Source organism: Neofelis nebulosa, chromosome 1 (genome assembly GCF_028018385.1).
Source record: "Neofelis nebulosa isolate mNeoNeb1 chromosome 1, mNeoNeb1.pri, whole genome shotgun sequence".
NCBI lineage: Eukaryota > Metazoa > Chordata > Mammalia > Carnivora > Felidae > Neofelis > Neofelis nebulosa.
The window spans coordinates 60,920,019-60,946,336 of NC_080782.1; the positions used below are offsets into that span (position 1 = coordinate 60,920,019).

The 26,318-nt window shown below is 48.6% G+C and overlaps 1 protein-coding gene across 1 annotated transcript; it reads left to right on the forward strand.

Annotated features, from left to right (window-relative positions):
• The first annotated feature begins 1,462 nt into the window (after positions 1-1,462).
• FOXI1 (forkhead box I1) lies at positions 1,463-6,334 on the forward strand. Its single transcript, XM_058723221.1, has 2 exons — positions 1,463-3,170; positions 4,649-6,334. The coding sequence occupies exons 1-2, from the start codon at positions 2,594-2,596 to the stop codon at positions 5,206-5,208; spliced, it is 1,137 nt and encodes a 378-aa protein (XP_058579204.1). The 5' UTR covers positions 1,463-2,593; the 3' UTR covers positions 5,209-6,334.
• Positions 6,335-26,318: the final 19,984 nt, after the last annotated feature.

Sequence of the window (26,318 nt, forward strand, 5' to 3'; positions counted from 1 at the left end):
GCTCAGGTCATGATCTCGTGACTTGTGAGTTTGAACCCCACGTCGGGCTCTGTGCTGACAGCTCAGAGCCTGGAGCCTCCTTCAGATTCTGTGTCTCCCTGTCTCTCTCTGCCCCTCCCTCCTCTGCTGTCTCTCTCTCCCAAAAAAATAAATAAACATTAAAAAAAATTGGGGGGGGGGCACCTAGGTGGCTCAGTTGGTTGGGCGTCCGACTTTGGCTCAGGTCATGATCTCATGATTTGTGAGTTCGAGCCCCACACCAGGCTCTGTGCTGACAGCTCAGAGCCTGGAGCCTGCTTTGGATTCTGTCTTTCTCTCTCTGCCCCTCCCCCGTTCATGTTCTGTCTGTCTTTCTCTCTCTCAAAAATAAATAAACATTAAAAAAAATGTAATAAAAAGAATTAAAAAAAAAAATGACTCTCCAGAAGGAGACCCCAGCAATAGGCAAAAGGTGGATGAAGGGGTTAGGAGAAGGGCTCCTGACCAGCTTGACTGTGAACTTGTCACATGACTTGGGGTGCTGTGACTGTGAGCTGTAGATGGCAGGGTCTGGCTGTACAGTTAGCTATACCATCAGACCTGGGGTCTGTATTGGTGGTCTCTAATGTGACTGTTTCTTAAAGAGTCATGTCCCCCCCCCCCCCCCCAGCAAGCCAGGCCCAGCAGAGAAACTTGAAACAAAGATGGGGCCTCCTTTGCTTTACTCTTCTGAGAGAAGGTACAGTATGCTTACCCCATGCCTAACCTGGGCAGACAGGCCCTTTTGGAGTCACTTCATCCACTGTTCCCTGGTGGGGACAGGTGGTTTCTCAGGACCTGGGAGGACCCCTCCCATCCAGTTACCTGAACTCATCCTCCGAGCACTAATATGCTGCAAACGAGATGCATTCCATGGCCCTCAGGTTTCCCACACGTCAGTCTCCTGACACAGCTGTAGAGGAGAGCAGACAGCCGGGGAAGGGGGGATTCCCTGAGAGGCAGCCCCTCCAGCTAACACAGGAAGTGACCTCCTTCTTCCCCCTCAGGCACATGGGGTCTGGAAGAGTGAGACAAAGTTGAATGGGGAGAAGGAAGGTAGGAGGGCCGGAGGGAGGTGGTGACCAGAGAAAGCGGACTAGAACTTTCTTCCAATCTGCTGATCCAAGAGAGAAGTACTCAGGGTGTACCAAAGCCTGCTCAGGGACAGCTGCCTACCCTCTGAGAAGGGGCCCACTCCCCTCCCCTCAAGCTGAGAGCCTGCCTGGGATGAAGGAGGGCTGGGGCAACCCATCTCTAAGCTCCAGGAGGAGAACGAAGCCCAGGGAGGAGAGGGACTGACCGTAAGACGGAGAAGCAGGGAGAGCTGGACTCCCGCTTCGAGAGCCTGAGGCAGAGATGGTGTGAGGAGAATGGTGAGTTGAGGGGTGGAGGGCTCTCCTCCAGGCCTCAGCTCTTGGAGCGGGTGGGGGGGGGGGGGGGGAGGGGCCCTGCAATCTGAAACATGAAAGGCCTTTGATCAGATAGTGGCCCGGGGGGCCTGCTTGGCCCCTGCAGGCAGAAAGAAACTTGCAGAGTGCAAGTTCTCTCTCATCTTCCCCAGAAGCCCATTCACAGTCTCTTCCTTTGGTCACTGTCTTGATGGGCCCTGCTGTTCCTCCGGGACAATCCCCAGGCCTCTCCACAAGCCCTGCAGCCTGCCTGCCCTGGGTGGTGTGTTTGGGTGCACACAGGGTGCCTACAGCCGACCAGCTGCCCTCTCTGGCCAGGCTCCTTTCTGCTCTTCTGATTCTCCAAGGCCAGGCTCTTTCCTGAAACTCCAGAAAGTGTGTCTTCACTTCAGAAGACCCAAAGATGTGGCTTCCCGTAAAGTGCCTCACCAAGTCTGAGTGAGGGGGCGGAGAATGAGGGGTCAGGGTGGGCAAGAAGAGGGGACAGGGGACAGGGAAAGCGACACACAGGAACTGAGAGACAGAGACAGGAGTGAAAGAGAGCTGAGAGAAGCAGAAACACACAGGAGGTGAGCAAGAGGGGACAGAGAAGTAGAAAGAGATAGAAACAAACTCAGAGAGAGAAAGAAGGAAGGGAAGGAGAGGTGTCCAGAACAGTGCTTTGAAAAGACAGAATCCAGAGAAGGGGGAGGAAGAGAAGGTAAAGAATTTGGCAGCAAGGAGGGAAGGAGAGAAGGAGATGCAGAGAGGACATTAAGAATGAAAGAAGGGGAGGAAAGGGGAGAGACAAATGAGGAGAAAACGGGAAGAGAGACAGAATGAAGGAGAAACTAGGCGAACCAGGTGAGGAGGAGAAAGGAGAGAGATAAGGGGTCGAGGGGAACTGGGAAGAGAGAGAAGGAAGAGGGGCACCCTGGGCACTGCGGACATCAGCTACAGCACCGGTCTGAGCACGCGCAGTGGGCCTGGCCGGGAGGCCCCCTCTCCTTTGCTCTCAGAGCTGTTGGAGGAGGGGCGGGTCTGCAGCAGGTGGCCGCCCCTGGGTGGGGCCCACAGGCCAAGCCTGCAGGGGTATAAGTGGGAGGCTGGGCCAGCAGAGCACCTGTCAGGGACAGCTCCCCTGTGCAGGTGCCAGGCAGGTGGCTCCGGCCGAGCCCAGCCCCAGCATGAGCTCCTTCGACCTCCCGGCGCCCTCCCCACCTCGCTGCAGCCCCCAGTTCCCCAGCATCGGCCAGGAGCCCCCCGAGATGAGCCTTTACTATGAGAACTTCTTCCATCCACAGGGCGTGCCCAGCCCTCAGCGGCCCCCCTCCTTCGAGGGGGGCGGCGAGTACGGGGCCACCCCCAACCCCTACCTCTGGCTCAATGGACCGGCCATGACTCCGCCACCTTACCTGTCGGGCACCAACACCAGCCCCTTCCTGCCCCAGGCCTACGGTGTGCAGAGGCAGCTGCTGCCAGGCATGTCTGGGCTGGGGGGCGGCGACCTGGGCTGGCTGCCCATCCCCTCGCAGGAGGAGCTGATGAAGCTGGTGCGGCCCCCCTATTCCTACTCGGCTCTCATTGCCATGGCCATCCACGGGGCGCCCGACAAGCGTCTCACCCTCAGCCAGATCTACCAGTACGTGGCCGACAACTTCCCCTTCTACAACAAAAGCAAGGCCGGCTGGCAGAACTCCATCCGCCACAACCTGTCTCTCAACGACTGCTTCAAGAAGGTGCCCCGCGATGAGGACGACCCAGGTAAGGGGGCTGCGGGCGCAGTGTGGAGTGGGTGGGGCAAGCCTCCGATGCCCCCAGGGAAGGTTCATGTCATTCCAAACCAGCACCCCATTCTAGACCGTTCTGATATGGCTGTGTCCCCCCAAGACAGGGGGCTCAGGGTTGTCAGTGAAGGAGACTGGGAGAGCCCAGGGGGCAGATTTGGGTTTTGACCTTGGCTGGACCACGGACCAGCCAGTGACTTCCAGCATTTTAGATCCCTGAGCCTCAGTTTCCCCACCTGCAAAATAGGGAAGGTAACAGTGGCTCCTTTCCAGGCCTGTGATGGGGGTCATGAGATAATGTATGCAGGGATTTTGATGTTAACAAGCACCCAGTAGACTATAGGAACTGTTATGATTAATCTGAGTCCCCAGCCCTCAGCTCATAGAAAGTCCTTGGGGTGAGATGGACTAGGCCAAGCCCAAGTGCACCCCCAGCCTTCTGGGAGAAGATCTAACTTTGTTAAATAAGCACGGGCCACATTGTGCTGCCTGCCGTACATAACCTTCTTTAATGCAACCCTGCAGGATAGCTCTTATTAAACCCATTGTACAGATAAGGAGACTGACACTTAGAGGCATCCTGCCTAAGGTGACACAGAATGGAGGGATAGCCATGGAACCTAAAGCTGAGTGGAGGTCTCTCTACCACCAAAGACTGTGAACTTTTCCTTTTTAATGATGACTTTCTAAAATTCAGGGCCATACAGAATGGCCATACAGGGCCGTTAAAAACTCAGCTATGCATTTCCCAGAATTGAAGTCCATTCTTTTTCCCCCACAGGAAGCCAGGGCATGGCTCAGAGCCCCCACCTTCGCCCACTTCAAGGCCAACAAGGGTAGAACTATTGGGGCCCCAGGGGAAGGCAAGTGTCCAGTCCAATGACTGGCCTCACCTGCAGGCTGAGCTCAGGCCTTACCTCTGGACAGCACCTCATGGTGATGCAGCCCAGCTACACATCTAGCATCAGCCCTTTCTCACAGTCAGCCTGAGGAAGAAGGGACTGGTACAAAGACCCACGTTTCAGGCTAGGAAACTGAGGTTTGCCCGAAGTCCCTCCACCACTTAGGAGCAAACCCAGGACTCAAGTCCACCCTTGGACTCCATGCCCAAAACTTTCAGGGAGCCCTGAAGTGTTTCCTTAGTTTTCTCCATGTCAGCAATGGAAGGAACCCCTCCCTCTCCATTCCCCCAGCCCCTGAACGTCTCCCAGAGGCCCACATTGTAAGCACTTTCATGGCTCACACCTCTGTGCTCCCAGAGAGCCCAGTTGTGAGCAGGGAGCTGAGCTAAAGATCCCTGTGTTTTCTGTACACTATTCCTCTGTGTCTCTCTCCCTGCCTTTTGTTCTGCCTTTTGCGTGTGTTTCTTTGATGTGTAGTTTGTGACGCTACACAGAAACAGGAGCAGAGCATTTTGTCCATCTCTCTACTTAACCTCTACCACTTTTGTGCCAGGCAAAGGGAATTACTGGACCCTGGATCCCAACTGTGAGAAGATGTTCGATAACGGAAACTTCCGCAGGAAGAGGAAGAGAAAATCAGATGTCTCCTCCAGCACGGGATCCTTGGCTTCGGAGAAAACAGAGAGCAGCCTCCTGGCGGGCAGCCCGAAGACCGCAGAGGCCCAGGACATCTTGGACAGTGCGTCACCAGGCACCACGAGCTCCCCAGAGAAGCAGTCCTCACCTCCCCCGTCGGGTACCCCATGCCTCAACAACTTCCTCTCCACCATGACAGCCTATGTGAGTGGTTCGAGCCCGGTGAGCCGCCCTGTGGCAACACCAGGACTGAGCCCTGAGCCCGCTGACAAGATGGGGCAGAACTTGCTGAACTTCAGCTCCTACACCCCACTCACCAACCTCAGCAGCCATGGGGCCGGGGGCGAATGGGCCAACCCCATGCCCACCAACGCTCTCGGCTATGGAGGCTCTGTCCTCAACCAGTTCAGCCCTCATTTCTACAACAGCATCAACACAAACAGTGTCCTCTACCCCAGGGAGGGCACTGAGGTTTAGAACAGAACAGCTCCTGAACCACATGGACATGCATGGGAGGAAAGCAGTTGAGGCCTCCCATGCCAGCACCGCTGTGGTCCAAGACTCTCAACTACCCAGGGCATACACAGGAAGCTCAGAGCAATTCATCCTTCCCCTAGAACATTGTGTAAACCTTCTGTTTATCTCACATACGTCCACACACACTCACCAACTTTGCAGTGGAAATACTGGTGCTCCTGATAGCAGTAATCATGGCAGCCATTTGTTGAGTACTTACTATGTGCCAGGTGCTATGCTAGGCTCTTTAAAGGCATGATCACACTTACTATTTACAGTTACCCTGTGGGGTTCAAATGAATCTCCTCCTTTAACAGATGAGGATACTGAGGCTCTAGGAAGCTAAGTAACTTCACAGGATTGTACAGATTAGTAAGTGACAGAGTCATGAGTTGAGTCTGGGTCTGTATGACCCCCAGAGTTTGGGTGAACAAAGGCAGGAATGGAACAATTGGTTGAACAGTCAAGGCAGGTCAGTGTGTCAGCTGCTTATAAGGCAAGCACATCCACTGCCCTATGGCTGTCCATCAAAATTTAGCCCTGGCCCCAGGCACATCTCATCTTGCTCCAAGGCCTTGTTCTGGGGCTCCCAACTTACCTGTAGGCACTTCTTTTGCTGCCATTCAGGAGGAAAGCCCAAGCTCATGCCCCTGAAGGATAGTGTGTCCCACCTCTCCCCACAGGGGGACATCACTTCCCCAGCCCCAGAGACCTTGAGCAGGGTAGGGAGAGGAGTCATGTACTCCATGCCCCCCACCCCAGCACTGTCCACTTACAAAATCTTGTAAAGCCCAGCTTCCTGTGTTCATGTCATGGACCAGTGAGCTGAAAGTGGCTGAGTCTTCCAAGAGAAACAAGGCTGAATGAGCACTTCCTTTTTTATAGCCCGGGAGAGGTGAATGTCTGAGGAAACAAAGCCTCAAGGGAGGGACCTATAGCCCACTGCACAGGGGTCCATGCCTGCAGCTCCTGGGACTTTTTTCTCATTTTTATATGTATTTACACGCCCGTGATGTGTCATCACAGCATACCCTGGGAAGTGTTTTTGTTTTCTTATTTTCTTTTTAATTAAAACAAAAACAAAAACAAAAAACACTGTGCATGTCCCTTCCTTTTGAGTTTTCCTGTCTCTTAGCTGCTGGTCGACTAATCATGGAGCCAAGTGCAGCCTGGAGCTGAAGGTTTTGGGGCCAGGAGACAGAGAAAGAATGGGCTTTGAGGATTCTATCTTCCTCGCCACCAACGTGGAGATGGGACAAATGTCCCCAGTGAAAAGAGGGGCACTTGCAGGGATGGGGTAAGTGCATGAAGGAAGCCATCCATATTGGACACAAAACAGGAACTGAGCATGACTGTCTTTGCAGCTCAAGCAACCCTCATAGCTGTGCTCTATGTAGTCCACCTAGTAACCCTGTGAAAGGGGTGCTACTGGTCCCATTATACAAAGGAGAAAACTGAGGATCAGGATGGTTGAACCACTTGCCTGGAGTCCACAGCCTGTCCCTGCCCAGGGCGTCTGACTCCTGCACCTTGGACATGGCTACGCCTAGTGGCAATGAGAACAGTGCTGTTGGCTATGATCCACTGAGGGCTCTAGGCAGGCACCTGGCCAAGTGCTGTGCAGGTGGGAGCTCTTTTATGCTCACAGCAGCCCATGTGTGTGTATATTGGCGATTCCCTGGGCTGCTGGCACAGTGCATGCTGAAGGACCTGTCCATGGCAGCTGGAAGTTTCTAGTTGGAGTCTCCACCTGGGGCAAGCATGCAGAAGGCTCAAACCCAGGCTCCCTGGCCACCCGCACGAGCCATGCCAAGCTGTCCACTCAGACTTCGGCAGGGGCTCTCTTTCCCTAGAGTGACAGAGGTCAGGTGGTAAACAACAACAGTAACAATAACAATGATGATAATAATAGCACTCATGAAAGGTTTACTATGTGTCAGGCGCTGTGTTAGGACTTGGCTTGTTTTATTGCATTTAATCCTTCGAATAATCCAATGAAACCAACAGTATTATCTCCATTTTAGAGATGAGAACACTGAGGCCTGGAGAGATTCTGTAACTTGATCCAGGAATCACAGCCAGGATTCAAATGCTGCTATGGCTGAAACTCTAACCCACTGCACCTAGTGCTGAAAGCCCAGCCTCGTCACAAGGGAGCAAAATCAGGAAAGCTGCAAAGAGGAAAAGCAGGCCTCCTTAGAGACCCCTGAGATTCGTGCCTGGGGTATCCCTTTCCACAGGGAGCCAGACTTCTGGTGGTAGAGGCAGATGCAGTGGTGGTGCCTTCGCTGCACAGATGGGAAATGTGAGGCTGGGGGAAGAAGGGACTTCACAAATGTCACCAGGGAGATGGGGCAGAGGCAGAGCTGAAATTCAGGTCTTGAAGCCCTGACCAGGACTTTCTGTCACACTAGATGCCACCAAATTTGCCCCAACTGACTCTGCAGCTCCACCCTCTGTATTGATAATGGCACCTTGCTCTGCAGGCCTCACCCCTTCCCCAGCAAGCCTGCCACAGGTCCAGTCTTAGCAAGGCACAGGGTGGGAAGGGGCCCAGAGACACCAGCCTGGCAGGGTGGGAGGTGGTGGTTTAGAATCCAGCCCACAGCACTCAAGTCTCCCTTCTTCTTCAGCCAGGAATCCAGTGGGGACGGCAGTGAAAGGAATGTCTGCGGGGCTGTGACAACAAAAAGACCTTGCCACTGGACTGTGACACTTGAACGTGGGGAGTTCATGGTAGCAGGCCGGGAGCTCACAGGAAAGGACTCACAAGAGGCCCAAGTCAAGAGGAGGACATCCTAGTCAGCTTACACAGGCTGCTTCTTACCCCGCTTTCGGTTCTCGTCCTCTGGGAAGAAACGAGAGCTGGAGAGAAGGGGCAAGGAAGGAATGGATGAAGGAGGACCGGTCATCCACCAAGCATTCAACCCTGTGCACAGAGCTCTGGCTGGATGTTGTATTTATCCTCCCACTACAGTCTGGCTCTCCAATGACCACATGGCCACCAACACCAGTAAAGGGTCTGAGATGAGGGCTTGCTGTGTGTTGGAGGAAGGCTTCATGGAGGAGGTGAGACTAGAACCAAGAATCAAAGGACCACCCTTGGCTCCCCCCTCCCCATACTCATGTTCCCAAGTTCCCAAACTGAAAGGTGACCCTAGGAATGGGCAACATGGGGGCTGCTTCATCGTGGGGTTTAGAAGTGCCAGAAAATCATCTCCTCAACACACACACACACACACACACACACACTTACATGTGCATTTGACCCCTACACTTGTCCCTAGAGGTCAGAAGCCATTAATTTCAACAGGGAACAAAAACTTACATGCCTCTGTCAGAGGATAATGAAGTTTTTCAGTCCCCTTCAGAGTGGAACAAAAGGACCTATTAGAAGTTTGGTCCTAAGGCCATCACTTCAAAGATGAGGCAACTGAACACTCAGAGAGAAAGAGGGCTGGACCAACGTCATTCTGCCCGTTAATAACAGAACACACGTCCGGACACAAATGTGCTGATTTCCTATGTGGTCCAGGATTCTTGGCACTTCAACATGCTTCTCCCACCACCCGTATCAAACCCCGTCCAGGAGCAGGTCTTGACGGTGGGCAAGAGCATGAGGTGAACGGCAAAGATGGAGGCCAGACCATGGTGGGAGGAGTAGTGGTGCTTACAGGTGACTGAGCAGGTGGGCAGCTGGTCAGAAACCCAGAGACCCTGCCTGGTATTCACAGCCAGGCTTGTGTTCTCCTATTGAACATGAACAATTTCTCAGAACATCAGCATCAGACAGGGCCACTCACTCTGTGACCGAGACAGATCAAGACACAAACGACCCCCTCCGTAATCGTGTGTGAACACAGACAAAACATAGACAGTGTTCAAGCTACAAAAATGACCAAACGTCCCCCATCCTGGCTCCTGCGAGGGGCTACTGCTTCTTTATCAATTACAACTCCAGCCATAGTCTGGTCTTCCCTCACTGTAGGCAAAATTTACTGAGATGCCCAATCTTAGGCTTGCCCCCACCTCCTCCTAGTAGCATTTGAGCCAGAGCAAAGCCTCATTTCCTGACACCCTTCCTGAAGTGCCTAGTCCTTTCTAATACCCTCTCACTGAAAGGCCCACAATTCTCCAACTTATTCAACCACAGGTGTGTCCCTGGTGGCCTTTGGCTGGAGGACATTGACACTGAGCAGGTCTACAACTCATTCATGGATTTGTTTATTCATCAAATGTCTATTGAGCAGCTACTATGTGGTGAGGACCATTGGAGTCTGAAGATTTAATAGTGAGCGATAGGGGCGCCTGGGTGGCGCAGTCGGTTAAGCGTCCGACTTCAGCCAGGTCACGATCTCGCGGTCCGTGAGTTCGAGCCCCGCGTCAGGCTCTGGGCTGATGGCTCGGAGCCTGGAGCCTGTTTCCGATTCTGTGTCTCCCTCTCTCTCTGCCCCTGCCCCGTTCATGCTTTGTCTCTCTCTGTCCCAAAAATAAATAAAAAAACGTTGAAAAAAAAAAATTTAAAAAAAATAGTGAGCGATACACGGGCCCAACCTCAAGGGGCCTGTGGGCTGGCTGGCAGAGAGACAGGCAAGCGATGCCTCAGTACAGCTCCCTGTGGCATGTGCTCCAACAGAATGGCATAGAGGAGGCACCTAACACAGGGCAGGGGATCAGGCAGGCTCCCTGGAGTCCATGACACTTGGGCAACGTCTTTAAGGCCCAGTAGGATTTCTCCTCTTTCCCCAGTAGGAAAGAGAGAAGGAATGAGCCCCTCAGGCAGAGGTAGAATATGTGCAAAGGCCGGGGGGGGGGGGGGGGGGGGGAAGAGAGAGGGAAATGCAAGTGGTTCAGCACGCAGGAGCGAAATGCAGCCAGTGAAGGAAGCAGAGCCCCTCCTGCTTTAGGGTACAACCTGAGCTCCCAGAACGTGCACAGGCAGAGCCTGAGCTCCCAGAATGTTCACAGACAGAGCCCCTGCTTTGCACGACAGCTGAGGCAGAAACTGTAAGAGAACAACTTACAAAGTTGACTATTTACAAATGGCATGTGTCTGGATGGCACAGCCACCATCAAAAGGACACACGGAGGGATGTAGTACAGCATACACATCAAAAATTTAGCAACCCGAACACGGGAAGATCTCTGACAAGTTGAGATAAAGTCCTTGCCAGTAGAAAATCTATTTTCACCCAAGAAGAAAAGTAAATAGGTAACGCGCATAGGAAAGGACACCCAGTCTGTTTAATGATTAAAGAAATGTGAAAGAAAGCAAGAATGACCTTCCCTGTCCACCACACACACATTAACCATGTGATAGCTGTTGTGCTGCACGTGGGAGGGAATGGGTGCCCTCGTCCCGCACTCTCGGGAGGACAGGCGGAGAGATCTTCTTAGGGACGATTTGAAGAATGTGCATAAAAGTGTGTCATGTGCATCTCTTTTGACCTAGGAATTTCTCTCCTGGGAATTTTATTTTTGAAGCTGAGCGGGCAGTTGTATGTGCGAGTATGTCCATGTCGGGGAGGTTCATCTGAGTCAAGCAGTGGAATACTTTGCATGTTCGTGAACAAAAAACCGAGTAAATAAGCGGCGGCACGCGAGAATCACGGGATCGTGCATAGCTGATAAAAGGGAGGAGCCAGATCCTGCAGATCTACCTGGAAAGGTGCAAACGGTGCACTGAAAGGGGAGGGGCTGGGAGCAAGTTATAAAACCATATGTCACATGCCCTATGTATGCAAATATATGCTATGGGTTTTTAAATGTATGGAGCAAAACACACATGGAGAAAGGGGTAGAAAAAGATCAAGAGTGCCAGTGAGAAAGAAAGAAAACAACACAGGAAGGGGGACAGAGAGAAGGAGGGGAGAAGAAAGGGGATTTGGAAAGGTATCTGATCAGGTTAATAACCATCTTGAAATGGATCGAAGTTTTCTTTTTTTTTTCTCTTTGGCTCTATGGTCTCCCTGCCCCCCCCGCCCCCCCACCTTGCACTTCCTTGCCTATATTTTCTATTTTTTAAATGTAATTTGTTGTTATTATAAGAAAGACATGAAGCCAACAAAAGTCGTTTTTAAAAGAACCCAACTCTCCCAGCTTATGCACCACCCACCCCCAGTGTCAGCAGGAGGAAGCAGCAAGGCTAGAGGCCAGCCTAACCCAGGTGCTAGGGCAAGAGAGAGGGATTTGCAATTTGTGTGCCCCTCACCTTAAACTTCAGGAAGGCTCCCGCCCCCTCCTGCAGATCTACAAGAAGCACAGCCCAAGGTTCTGACCTCAAATGCTACTAGTGAGGTTGACAGCCCCGGGCCAGGAAGTCTCTGAGAACGCTCCTCTGTGGCACTAGCTCCTGGAAACCCTCTTGGGTGCAAACCACACAGTCTTGGAGTCACACAGACCATCTGTGTGACCTCCTCCTGGAGCCTCAGTTTCCTTGCTTGTAAAAAGGGAATAATACTAACACCCCCGCAGAGTCGCCATGAGAAATAAATGAAATAAGACGGTAAGGCACCAGGCAATCACTCAGTAAACAGTAGCTTTTATTACTAAGTCACATCCTCCTACTTAAACGACATCACTGAGCCTTCATTCAACTGGTTAACTCCTTCTGTGGCTCAGAAGAACCTGCACTCATTTTAAAGAGCTATTATAACAAATTACCACAAACTGAGCAGATGAAAACAACAGAAACATATTCCCTCACAGTTCTGAAGGCTGAGCCCAAAACCAAGGTGTGGGCTGGGCCAGACTCCTTCCAAAAGCTCTAGGGAGGAGTCCTTCCTTGCTTCTTTCTAACTTCCGGCCACCAGCAATCCTTGACCTTTCTTGACTTGTAGACACATCACTCCGATCTCTGCCTCTTCATATGGCCTCTTCTGTGTGTGTGGGTTTTTTTTTTTTTTCCTTTTCTTCTAAGGACAATAGTCATATTGGGTTTAGGGCCCAGTGTGACCTTATCTTAACTTTACTAATTATATCTATAGATATCTTATTTCCAAATAACATCACATTCTGAGTTTCTGAGTGTACATGAATTTTTGGGGGGATGCTATTTAATCCAGTGCACCCTCCAATGCTTAACAATGTTGGCACTATGCCCAGGGAGCTATCATTCCATAACCCTTGATGACAGATCAACTGAACATGTCCTCCTGCCCTGGGCACAAGAATCTGCTTACAGAGGTCAAATGGCCTTTGTTAGCAAACTCTTACTACAAGGTACCCCACCTCTCTGGCACCAGACACTCTAGTCCTTGAGGTGGCCAATGATGAGTCTCTCGTCTGCAAAGGCTTCCAGTATTGGAGGACAGGTGATGGAGAAGATCTTTATCCCATGCTTCCTGCTTCTGTTGCCCTGAGCATGTTCATTTGGTAGGTCAGAGCAGAGTCAAGGAATTCACATTTATTGGGTATCAAATGTGGTGCTTTTTACCGAGGACCCCATTTAACCTGCACAACCAACTTTTAAGTAATTGTCAGCCTAGTTTTAAGGACAAGGAACCAAGAATCAGAGAGTGTAACTTGGCCAACATCACAGGCTAGTAAATGCTAGAGTCGGGATATCAGAGTTCATAATCTTAGACATTACTTACCATCACCATAGCCTTCAAGAATTAAATGAGAATTTATATTCGAAAATGTCTGGCACACAGGAGGTGGTCAGGAGAGTCTGTCTCTTTGAGTAATCCCCATCTCGTTCCCCTGCTGCAGCTCTTGGTCTGTAATGACCCAGCAGCGAGGAAATGGATATACAATTTAGGTCGTGCTGCACATGTTTGTTCCTTTCTATCTAATGGCCAGAGGCTGGGGCAGTGACATGGGGCCATTCCTTACCCAGGCACACTGCCTGCCTTCTGGATCCTTGCTGGGATGGACTGACTGCCTTGGAAACCTCGTATGTCTTGCCTGTGAGGAGATGGCAGACTTCTCCCCAACCTCTGTGTTTTGCACACGTCACCGACGTTCAGCATACGATCTTTGGGGTTCAAAGGACCTATGCTGTCCGCAGTGTGGACCAGCACACTTACCAGCTCCTCCCAGAGCCCCGTGGATCCTGAGGACCCTCTTCCCCAATTATGGCTCCCAGGATCCAGAACAATCCTCAAAGCTCCCAGCACATAGCACCGGAAAAAATAAATGAGGCAGCATCTCCCAATCTCTTAGACCCAGGCATGCCCCAGATTTACATTTCCTGTGGACAACTAACTTCCAGCTTAACCTTGGAGAAAATGCTCAGAAAGACGGGGTGGGAGAGCCACTGCTTGCACTCCCTGTGACAGAGAGCCCGGGAAGGACAGTCAGCTCCCAGCTGCCCCGAAGCACTGCCCTTTCACCCACAGCCATGGCTGCAGGTCTGACTCCTGCCACTCATCACTGCACACTTCAAAGCACTCCCCCTCCCTCCAAGCCTCGGTTTCCCCTTCTATAAAATAAGCACGAGTTTGGATATTGGATATGAATGAGCTTTAGAAACTTTAAAGTGCTGATACAGGCAAGGGCTCATATTAGAGCTCTTATGGTTTTAGCTCCTCCCATGAGCCAAATGCTAAAATAATAATGCCAGCTGGGCATTACTCTCCCCATTGAACAGGTAAGGAAAGGTGTCTTAGAGACCTTGTTTTGCTCACATTCCCACAGAGGCAAGACTTGTGCCCAGGTCTATCTGGCCCACAAGCCCAAGGTCCTTCAACAATAAAAATGAGAGGGAAAGGAGAAATACTAATCTTCCTAATAGGGCTGCCTGACCAAGCCAATGCAGCTCAGAGCAAATTGCTGGGTACCAGCCGCCCAGGCATGCCAAGTTCTTCCACCCTGCCAGGTCTGTGACCAGGTCTTCCATATAGGCTGGGCCCTGCCCTGCCAGTTTTCTCAATCTGCCTCACCTCTGGCGAGAAGGGAGGGGAGGTGGCCGTTATTTAGAAAAGACCACACATTCTGAAGGAAACTATGGTTGGAAGCAAGTGGTGCCATAAATACGAGAGTGGCATCCTTCGGCAGAGAGTTCTGCTGGAATGAAGGGGGCTGGGGGGCACTTTCTTCTGGAGCTTGACATGACAGGGACACATGGTGCTGTCTTGGCTCTGGGTAATGGCCTGGTATGGGACATGTGCAGCAGAGCGGGGAGGAATGCTAATAGGGCTAACCGTGGGAAGAGAGCATAACCAGCCATTTCAGCACTGGGACTGTGGAGCCCACGGGGAGAGGGCACAATCCACGTCAGGGTGAGTTTGGACACAGATGACTCTTCTGCTGAACAAGGAGAGCAGTCTCGCTTTCTCCAGCAGCTTTTACTTTAGTATGGTGCCTGGAGATAGAAAAGCGTTTGACAGTGTGTGTGTGTGGGTGGGTGGATGGGTGGGGAGAACACCCCGACCCAAGCTCTGGCCTGGGCCCTATGTGGCCCAGGCCCTCAGGCACCTAAGTTACTCACCTGGAAGAGGAAAGAGTGGAACAAACTGAACTCCTAAGCTCCTTTTAGCTTTGACCATCTGTTTTTCATCCATGATCATATTCTGATGGCCAGAAGAACCTTGACAGGTAGATGAGAATTATCTCCATTTCTCAGACGATGGACATACAGAATGAGGCCTTACCCTAGTGACAGAGCAGGTGTGAAAGACCAGGGTGGTTCTGTGAGCTGTCTGCACTGTCATGGAGTGTCAGTGAGACCATATCAATGACAACGTAGATTCCTAAACCCCTCAGATCTGGTGTCTTCATCAGCTTGGGCTGCCATAACAAAATACCATAGCCTGGATGGCTTAAACAACAGACATTTATTTCTTAGTTCTGCAAGCTGAAAGTCCAAGATCAGGGTGCCAGTGTGGTCAGGTTCTGCTGAGAGCTTCCTCTTCCTGGCTGGGAGATGGTCACCCTTCTCGTTGTGACCTCACATGGCAGACAGAGAGACATTTCTGGAGTCCTGTGGGATTAGGTCCCCACCCCTATGACCTCATTTAACCTTAGTTACCTCCTAAAAGCCCTGTCTCCAAGTACAGTCCCATTAGGGTTAGGGCTTCAACATATGAATTTGGGGGGACAATTCAGTCCAGCCTACGTGGGAGAGAAACTACTGACACAAAAAGAGACATGGAATGAACTTGGGGCCAAGAGAGATAGCTCTTGAATCTAACTCTTCCATGCTGGGGTCCCAGAAGCTGGATTCGTGGGGGGAGAGACACAGCAGACAATAAAACCATTGCACGTTTTGGAAAGTGACTGCCTCAGTCCAAACCCTGGCTCCTGCCACTGTATGAGACAAGTCCCTGAGGCCACAAGTTTCTCATGAGTATAACGGTGATCATCTCACCCTCCTCACTATTCATGGAATGCCCGTGAAATCTTGATGAGGTACAGCTGCGTGTCCGAGCATGTGGGGCTCATGGCACTGGTGCACACAAGATGATTTAGGTGACTCATAGACAAGGAGTTAAATGACACTGATCCTTGGGCCAAAGCTTGTCTTTTCCCTGTTCAGGCCTGGTTTCAGCTGAGGAGAAATCCCCAGCTGGGCTCAGGCCTGTCTTTAGCACCTCCCTAATCTTGCTAATCTCCTTTTTTAACAGAAGCTTACAGCCCTTTGAAGAGATGATATCCCATGATAATTGAATAACAGTTTGTTTAATTGTATTTACTTTTACTGTTGCCTTCTCTCTATAGCAAGAGATGCTGGTTCGCTTTGCAAAGTAATGACATAAAGGTCCAATATGTTTATTTTAGGAAACCGTGACTTGATTTCAAGAAAACATAGCATGTGAAGAGATTATAGGTAAGACACGATTATGGCTCAAAACGAAATGAAAACAAGCAAAAGTAATGCCTGAGGGATGCATTTGTGTTCCTGGAGGTAAAGTGTCAGACCTGCTCCTGCTCTGACAGTTGCTGACATGGCAGCTCTCTCCTGTTCATTTCCTTGAGGGGACGACCCCATCTGTGTCTGGCTGGAGCAGGTGGTCCCTCCTATGGGACCGTCCAGGTGTGATTTGCATTCTGGAAGGAGTAGGTTGGCCAGCACTTGTGACAGATGTTGCCGGCAATGATAAAGGCCCTCACCTCAGGTAAGCCTGGTCTCTTGTTACCTGCATGGATCCTACCCTTGACCTGGTGACATTTTCTACACTCTCTCAATAAAAGCCTATCAATAAGGCCTTGGCTTCCTGGCTCAGCATCCAGGCTAGGGACTCAACGACCCTGCAGTAACCAAGAGTCTATGGTGGCCCCTCGCCATTTTTTTAAGTAGCCCATGGAAAGAACAAAATTGTCATTGTTGACTGGCTGCCTGAGTCACAAACACAAGACACAAGAAAATATCCTTCAAGAATGAATATATTCCCGTGTTCCTACATCAGAAGACTTAACACTGTGAAAATGACAACACTCCCCAAACTCATCTACAGATCTAATGCAATTCCTAGTAGGATCCCAGATGATTACTTTATAGAAATTGTCAAGCTGATTCTAAAATTCATATGGATCTATAAGGGATCCAGAACAAACAATCCTGAATAAAAAAATAAAAAATAAAAAAAGGAACAAAGTAGGAGGACTTCCACTTCCTGATCTCAAAACTTCCTACAAAGCAACAGTAATTAAGACTGTGTCACAAAGGTAGACATAGGGACCTGTGAAATAAGGTTGAGAGACCCACACATCTGTTGTCCACTCCTTCTGACAAGGGTACAAACCATTCGATAGAAGGAAAAAAATCTTTTCAGCAAATGAAGCTGAAACAGCTGGAGAGCCACATGCAAGTGAATAAAGTTGAAACCTTACCTCACACCATATACATAAATTAACTCAAACTGGATCAAAGACCTAAATTTAAGACATAAAAGCATATGAACCTAAGTAGAAGGTATAGGGAATTCTTTGATCTGACCCAAAAGCACAAGCAACAAAGAAAAAGTTAGATACTTCATCAAAATTAAAAACTTGCATGCTTCAAAGGACACCAACAGGAGAGTGCATACATAGGCCACAGAGTAAGAGAAAGTATTTGCCAATTGTATATCTAACCAGGGACTTGTATCTAGAATGTATAAAGAACTCTTACAGCTCAATAACAGAAAGACAACCCATTTTTAAAAGAGACAAAGGATTTGAATAGACATTTCTCCAAGGAAGGTTTACAAATGGCCAATAAAACATGAAAAGATGCTTGCAAACATTAGTCATCAGAGAAATGCAAATCAAAACCACAGTAAGATACCACTTCACCCCCACATGGATAGCTAGACTCATTCACATGAAACACAACGCAGGTGGTGCCCTTGTGGGTTCTAAAACAAGGGGAAACTTCTCATTATAAACCCGAAGGACTAAGTAGCTAAGCAGGGTGGAGTGGCAGGGGGGAGTCCCTCTAACTTTGTGAATTTAATTAATTCAACAAGATTCTCTTTAGCGCCTACTTTGTGCCAGGTGCTGAACTAGGCGTAGGAGCCACAGCAGGGAACAAAGTCCGTACCCTAGTGGAACTTAATTTTTAATAGGGGAAACAGCCAAAAAACACTAGCAGGTTATATAATTCTATTAGCATTGAATACTAGGCCAGGTAGTGATCATTGCTATAAAGTAAGCCCAAACAGGGTCAGGGCTCAGACAGTGAGTGAGGTGACATTGGAGCAGAGACTTGGATACGTGAAGAAGCCAGCCATGCAGACAGCTGAAAGAAGACCACTCCACCAGAGCGGTGGGGACAGTAAAGTGCAAGGACCCTGGAGAGGAAAAGAGCATGGCATGTTTGAGGAATAACCCCAAGACCGGGGTGGTGAGCAAAGTGAAGGGGCAGAAACTAGCAGGACCTCACAGGACTTGGCAACAGTTTGGATTTCATCACAACTAAAGGGGAGAGCAGTGGGGACAAGAGTTTGTGTGGAGGGACAAATAGAAGAGACTAAGCTCAGGATGCTTTGAAGGACTCACAGCCACCCAGGACCACCCTTGAATATGTCTGCCAATTAAAGGGCACCAGCAACACTTCAAATTGGCTATTTTTTCCCCAAAATACAGATGATGATACCCTGGTTTCCAGAAGGGTGGGGACAAGAGCTGTCAGTGCAGAGCCCGACGCAGGGCTCGAACTCATGAACTGTGAGATCATGACCTGGGCCAAAATCAAGAGTTGGATGCTCTACAGACTGAGCCATCCAGATGCAGCTCAGTAAATCCTTATTATGCAAATTTCCAGTTCCATCTCAATCACCAAAGCCTCTGGCATCTTCCACACGAATCTGGCCACAAGAAGTGCCAGGCAAAGAGGGAAACAAAGTCCCTGTGTGACAAAGAGGAGAACAAACTCCAGCCCCACCACTCATGAGCCCGGTGATCTTGGGTGGATCACTTCTTTCTGAGCCTCAGTCCCCTCCTCTGTACAGTCGGGCTGCTATGCTTGATTTATGGAGCGGTTCATGATTCATCAAAAGTGGGTTTTTTGAAAACACTTTCTGCAGGACTGTGTCATTTATTTACTTGTTTGTTTTCCGAATCCCCATTTAGACTGCTTGAGAGCAGGGCACTGTCTGTCTGGTTCATCTCAGCCATCCCAGGGCACAGCACAGAGCCCGGCACCCGGGAGGCACTCTCCAATTATTTGCTCAGTTTATGAATAGTACATGCTTACTAATTATTTGCAAAGGCAATATTGGATGCAGCTTCAGGATCTTTTTTGTTCCTGACTATTACAAAAGAAGATTTTCCCTGCCTGTTGGCCCAAATGACCATTACATAACTTGTATTGTAAAGTTACTAGTGATGATACTTTCCATGAAGTTTCTCTCTAAATGAGCAGATTTGCCTGTGAATCTGTTAATGCTTCCCAATTGCCTTTGGATTTTTCTACCCAATCCGTTGATTTGGGTAAAATATGTGAGATAATCAGTATCTACCCCAATATCTACTATAGAAAAGGAATTAAATTATTTAATTAATACATTTATTCATTTTCTTTTTTTCAGTAAATACTTGTTACGAACTTTTAATTGGACTATGGGACTGAGCGCAGAGTAGGTCTCTCATAGTCCCTGCCTTCCAGGGGCTTATATTCTAGCAGGAGAGCCAGACATAAATCAACCCTTATGCAAATAATTAATTAACTGCCATTGTGATCAGAGCGAAGAAGGCCAAGTCCAGTGCTACAAGTATGTGCATCAGGGCCCCTGACTTGAAGTGAGGTATCAGGGAAGGCTTCCGTGAGGAGGTGAGCTTTGGGCTGAGCCTGACTGGAGAGAGGAGAGGACTGCTCTGAGTGAGGCAGGAGAGGTCACCACAAGGCATGATCCTGTGGGAGTCTTCCATTTTTGAGGATCAGAAGGAAGGCCCAAAGCGGAAAGGGACACATGATAATGTTGGAGGTTTGGTGGGGGCAGGTCAGGCAGAACTTTTGTGGACCTGGGAAGGACTTGGAGTTCTAAAAGCAAGGCACCACCATCCAAATGGTTGAATTCAGGTAAAGACAGAACATACTTACCTTCTAAATCATTTTGGCAGATATTTCTGTCAAACTGCACGTTTCAGTGTGTTTCAAAACTGGAATCTTAGGCTTGATCTTCACAGCAGTCTTGCAAGGTCAATAGTGCAGTCAACTCAAACTGTCTCATGTTACAGATGAGGAAACTGAGGCACAGAGACACGGGAGAGATTGATAAAAGCTTGACTAGACAGGGCAAGGTGTTTAACTCTGAATTTCAGCCTTAGGAGCATCCCGAATTCATCCGTGAAGAATGGTGTGGGAAGAGGTAGTGAAGACATCCCATGTTCTCTCTCTGTGGCTCTCTCTAAGAATTTTGAAAACGGTGAATCTGCACCAGAGCAATCTGAGTAGATGTGAGCAGGAAGTTAGCTGTGGGCAGGCCTCAGAGCAAGTGGTCTAGACCGTCCTTTCTTTCTAGCACTGGGGATTTCAGCATGATCCCTCGCTGGAGAAGGCCGGTTCTACACCCAGTCCACAGCTTGTCTCCTGTCTGCTCCCACTCAGGGTTCCTTATCTCCTAACGAAAGCACATTTCCTTAACTTCAGAATTAATAAGATAATGACGATCACCAGTGTCCACTGAGACTACTGTGCTTTTCTGCTCAGGACCTATTCCCCATCTCCTCCTTCTAATAACAGCACCTGATTTTTTCCTTGGAAACAGCTCCAGGGTGGACAAACAATTCAGGGCTAGCCAAGGGGACTTAGTGCTGATCTCCCCTTGAGCCTGACCCAGTGCTGATGCTCAATAAATGTCTTCTAAATTTAATAACATTTATGACTTAATGACTGTAATAGGACTCTTTGGGTGTCAAGGGATAGAAAATCCCAGCCAGGAAAATTTCATTGGCTCACAGAACAAAAAACCCCCATCGTAGGGTTGGCTGCTCTCCCACTACTACCAACAGGTGCAGATCTCTAGGGATGTGGAAGAACATGGTCAGAGATTTGAGCTTAGGGAACAAAGGGCCCATAGATGGTGTGGACTTGGGGCAGCAGTTGGGCATCGTGTTAGTAGCCACAGAAACTCACTTTGCATATCAATAAGTGGAGAAAGACACAAAGGAAGGCCCTTGAGTGACTCTTAGAGTCTAAGATAAGCCAGAGAAGCAGGTTCACGAGAAAGGCGAGGGCTAGGAACACTAGGTACAGGAACTGCAGTCTGGGTCAGCCGCTGGGGCCCTGTGTTTAGAACCACAGTGCCAGCACCTTGCTGCTCTTTCAGGAGTAGTTCTGTACCAGGGCCATTCCCCAAAACTCAAAGCCCAAGGGGCAACATGCACTTGACCGAGCTGGGTCCTGCACCTCCACTCTTCCTGGGTAGGAGAGGTGGCATCCAGATCCTGCTTTCTTCCAAGACTCACACAGAATTCTTCCCTAAAAAAAAAAAAAAAAAAAAAAAGAAGAAGGAAAAAAAGGACTTGAGCGCAAATCTGGGGGGTGGGGAGGGAGTAACAAATATCCATTTCAAGAGGTAAGCTGAATAAGAACCTAGTGGCAACTCAAACTCAGATGCTTTCAGGCTCAGCTGAGCCTATGTCTTTACTAAAGACCTCCAAATTCAACTTTAGAAACTACTCTTTTGGACAGAAAAATCATGTCAGATCTCACTGTGAGCCACCAATATGTAAGGAAACCTAGACTTCATCCTTTGGGTAATGGGGAGCCATAGAATGATTTAAGCAGGAGAGGAGAGCCTTGTGACCAGGCCTGCATTGACAGAGGTCCCCATAGCTGCTGTGTGGAGAGTAGATTACAGGGAAAGAGCAAGGAGTCCCAGGAAACCAAGAGAGGGAGAGAATAGGACTGTGGAGCTTGGAAGGAAGGGTCAATTTGGGACATTCTTAAGAGAAATAGGCAGCAGGATTGGGTGAATAAAGCTCCAAGGGACATGGGGGTGAGGAGAGGTAGGAATCAAGAACTCCCCATGCTCCTGGCTTAGGAGACCAAATGTCCTCCAACACCTCCTCCCGAGTGCTTGAGTTCTGTTAGCAAGGGAAGGATATTGTAAAGGCCAAATTACACAACCAAAGAGGAAATCCAAGGCAGAGGGAATAATAGAAAGGACTGTGGGCTTGACAGTGTGATTCATTATTACTCTTTAAGGTAAGAAGAGGAAAAAAATAATTGATCCTGGATGAAGAAATTGGGCTTGGCTGAGCCTGGGGCTATGGGAGGTGAGTCTGCTCCAGAATCCTTGGGAGCCTGCGGTTGAGGGGTGAGGCAGAAGGTGGGGAGGACATGGCTGCAAGTGCTTACAGAGACATTCTGTCTGAGACTGGGGATGGGCGAGTCTAGAGGACTGGGTTTATTGCTTGGAAGGAAGGAGTACATTGGCAGTACTCAGTGCTAGCCCAGCACAGGTGCCTCACTGCCAACTTAGCTAGTGTAAAGTAACTCTTCGGGTTAGCCTGGTGCTAACTCAGCCTGAGCCCCATCTTGTGCAGATGAAGGAATGCAGACTGTGAAAGACAGAGCAACTTGAGAAGGTCACACAGTTAAGAAGTGGTGGAACTTATGCAATATCTCGAAATCTAGGCTCAAGATTCCTGACTCCCAGGGGAATCTGGAATCCCTAAGCCACTTGGTCTTGGAGGTTGTGATCCATGCCAGTTGGATCTCCCACTGATCTAGCCACTAACACGATGTTTGATAAATGTTTACATAAGGGAATTAATTTTCCATTGGTCTGGAATCAATTGATCCATGGAGTGGCCAGGATGAATTAAATTTCTCCTATGGAGATTCAGAGCAGAGGAGAGGAAAAATCAATGAGCGCTTGGTGAGTAGGACAGGCTTCCTTGAGAGTATTAACCAGATATGCCAGGAGGGGAGAAGAGAGCTGTCCAGGAGGCCAGGACAAGGGGTACATCTTAACAGGTCTTCCTGTGAATTTTTTATGCCCCCTTAGGGTGGTAAGAACACTTGAACCCAAACTTGACTACAGTCTGTAAAGGATTGCTAGGCTCTGTATGGATGTAAGACAACCTAGGATGTGGAGTTGGGAGATGAAAATAACGAAGTTTCTGGCACAGTCTAGGTCAAAGGTCAGCAAATTTTCTGTAAAGAACCAGATAGCAAACACATTAGGCTTTGCAGGCCAAGAAGCAAAATTTAGGACACTATAAAGGTGCAAGAGAGAATAAAGAAAATCTCCCAAATTTTATTAATGAAAAAATGTAATAATAATAATTGAGCCCCAATTTTTGAAATACATTTCCACTAATAAGAAGATGGGATTCCTGGGTCTTCTGGGTGGCTCAGTTGGTTAAGCGTCTGACTTCAGCTCAGATCATGATCTCACAGTTCATGGGTTCAAGCCCCATGTCGGGCTCTGTGCTGACAGCTCAGAGCCTGAAGCCTGCATCAGATTCTGTGTCTCCCTCTCTCTCTGTCCCTCCCCTACTCATGCTCTGTCTCTCTCTCAAAAATGAATAAATATTTTAAAAATATTTAAAAAAGAAAAAAAGATGGAAGTCTTTCATGGGGATAATATTTTATTTAATAGGGATTCAAAGTGAGTATCACCTACCATCAAAATCAATTGCAAATGTTCACCTGTTAATGCTGAACTGCAAATAGATTTTACACATTTCACATCTGACAGTGTCATGTGGCATCCCTGAGATTTGTAACACACCAAGCAATGGCCTCAGTTGTTAGAACCTCAGCAACTACTCAGCTCTGCAGAGCGCAAAAGCCACCATAGACTGTAGGTAAATAGATGTGCCTTTTTCTAATAAAACTTTGTTTATGAACAATGAAATTTGATTTTTATACTTTTTACTTGCCACAAAATAGTCTTCTTTTGATTTTTTAAAATCACTTAAGAATGTAAAAACCAGGGGTGCCTGGGTGGCTCAGTCGGTTAAACATCGGACTTCAGATCAGGTCATGATCTCACAGTCTGTGAGTTTGAGCCCTGCGTTGGGCTCTGTGCTGACAACTCAGAGCCTGGAGCCTGCTTCAGATTCTGTGTCTCCCTCTCTCTCTGCCCCTCCCTTGCTCATGCTCTGTCTCTCTCTGACTCAAAAATAAATAAAAACATTGAGGTACAAGTGCCCCTATGCATCAGCCAATGTTTATAGCAGCACTTTCAATAATAGCCAAATTATGGAAAGAGCCTAAATGTCCATCAACTGATGAATGGATAAAGAAATTGTGGTTTATATACACAATGGAATACTACATAGCAATGAGAAAGAATGAAATATGGCCTTTTGTAGCAACGTGGATGGAACTGGAGAGTGTTATGCTAAGTGAAATAAGTCATACAGAGAAAGACAGATACCATATGTTTTCACTCTTATGTGGATCCTGAGAAACTTAACAGAAGACCATGGGGAGGGGAAGGAAAAAAAAAAAGGTTAGAGAGGGAAGGAGCCAAAACATAAGAGACTCTTAAAAACTGAGAACAAACTGAGGGTTGATGGGTGGTGGGAGGGAGGGGAGTGTGGGTGATGAGTATTGAGGAGGGCACCTGTTCGGATGAGCACTGGGTGCTGTATGGAAACCAATTTGACAATAAATTTCATATTTAAAAATAAGTAAGTAAGTAAGTAAATAAATAAATAAATAAAAACATTAAAAAAATTAAAAAAAAAAAAAAGAATGTAAAAACCGTTCTTAGCTTGTGGCCATACAAAAAGACGTAGTGAGCCAGACTTGACTCACAGGCCATGGTCCAGCATGAATTGTTGGGCTGCTGGTAACCAGGATTGTTAAGGGACATCTCTGGGCCTATTATCTGACTGACATGGAAGATGCACTGGGAGGAAGGCCTAAGAATTGAGATTATATGGCACTAGAAATAAAGAATTTTGAGGCTTCTGGAGCCTTGAGAAGATCTATAGTTCTGGAATGAGGGTTCTCCAGACTACTCCTGACTTGGCAGGTTTGGCAGGACTTGACTAATGCTCTCCTGGCCCAAGACTCCTTCAGTTCTGGGAGCCTGATCATGGATTTCATTTCTGTCTGTGTTGCCATTCCTGGCCCCCCAGGTCTTAAACATATGGGGTTTCCAAAGGATGCAGAGCTGCCTAAAAAAAAGACAGCCTCCCAGACTCCTGAGACAAAGGTAGCAGTTGGGCTGAGGCACAGAGAACAGCATTTAGTGCTTCAGTTTGAAAATTGCCCTTATCTCTAGCTGCTCAGGTGGAGTGTGCCACCTGTTTATGAGTAAACGAATGGACTAATCTCAGCTGGAGGCAAAGTAATGGGGCAACGCGGGGTTGGAGAGCACCCAGACCAAGCTGCCCAAGGTTTAACCCTTCCTAGGCAACAGCAGGTGAGTGTATTGACTACCCCTAACCCAGCACCCTATTTTCAGCTGGTTCCTACAGGAGTGTGGAGAGACCCACTCCAAACCAGGACAGTTAAAAGCTCATTCTGCAGCTTTTAATAACTATGAAACTGCCGAGAAGAGCACTGAGTCATTTACTCATACAGCAAATAAACACTGAGCACCTATTGTCTGCTGGGCGCTGCTGGAGACATGGCATGAACCAGATAGGCATCATCTAGCTCTGCTCAAACTGAAGCGTTCTCAAAATGATCCCTTGACCCTGCCTCCATGTCAAAGCAAAGAGTGTATTATTAGCCCCATTTCACAAAAGAAATAACTGCCATGCATGCACAGGGTCACCCAGGAAATAAAGGTGGAAGGTGGATAAGAACTGAGATCTCCTTCGTCTGAGCACAAAGGTTCCACTTTGTTAAGAAAGTTTTTATTCACTCACTTTGCCCTCCTAGGCGATTGCTACTCTATGCCAAACTCAGTTTGGAGTGCTTGGGATCTAAAGACAAAGGAGCTCATTCCCTTTCCCCAAGGAGTCTGTGGGCTAAAGGGATCACAGGACCCTGGGGTCTACTCACCACATACCGAGCCAGCGAAAGAGCATTTGCAGGGGAGTCCTCAGTGAGGAGGCTGAGCCATATGACGGCTAAGAGACAGAATTTCTACTTAGCAAGTCACTTTGGGCATGCTGCTCTCCTTTCTTAGCCTCAGTTTCCTCATCTGTTAAATGGGTATAGCAATAGCACCTACTTGATTGGCGATTGTGATGGGCTGAATTGAGTGACACATAAAGAGTTTGACACAGTGTCTGGCACACAGCACTCAATAAATGGTGATCACCAAAGGTTCAGGGGACAAAATATATAGGAACAGGTAAAAGGGTCTAGAATTCAGTAAAGGGGTCTAGAATTCTGTAGGTCAACAGATTTCGTGTGTCTGTGTCAATGTTTTGTCTTTAAACAGTTTTGCACAGGCATTAAGTGTATGTACTGGGCACATTTATTTCTGTGATCTAGTTGAATCCTCAAAGTAACACCTTGAAGTTGATATTATTTTCTTTCTATTTCGCAGATGAGGAAAATTAGGACCAGTGGTAGGAAGTTCTCCAAGATCACACAGGGAAGGATAAAAGCCAGGGCTTGAGATCATGTCTGCAAATGCTTGAACACACATTGGACTGCCTTCTTATTACATGGAAGTGTGAGTTTGGCTGATATTTTGCTGTGGGTAGGACAGGAAAACCAAGGATTAAGTGCTGGTGTGAAGTCACACCCTCATCACAGAGGTGAATCATCACCTCTGTGT

What these genes read in the sequence shown, in the direction of transcription:
- FOXI1 (XM_058723221.1), top strand. Translation starts at nt 2,594, where the DNA reads ATGAGCTCCTTCGACCTCCCGGCGCCCTCCCCACCTCGCTGCAGCCCC. An exon ending in CCGCGATGAGGACGACCCAG is followed by an intron (nt 3,171 to 4,648) that starts GTAAGGGGGCTG and finishes CTTTTGTGCCAG; the next exon opens with GCAAAGGGAATTACTGGACC.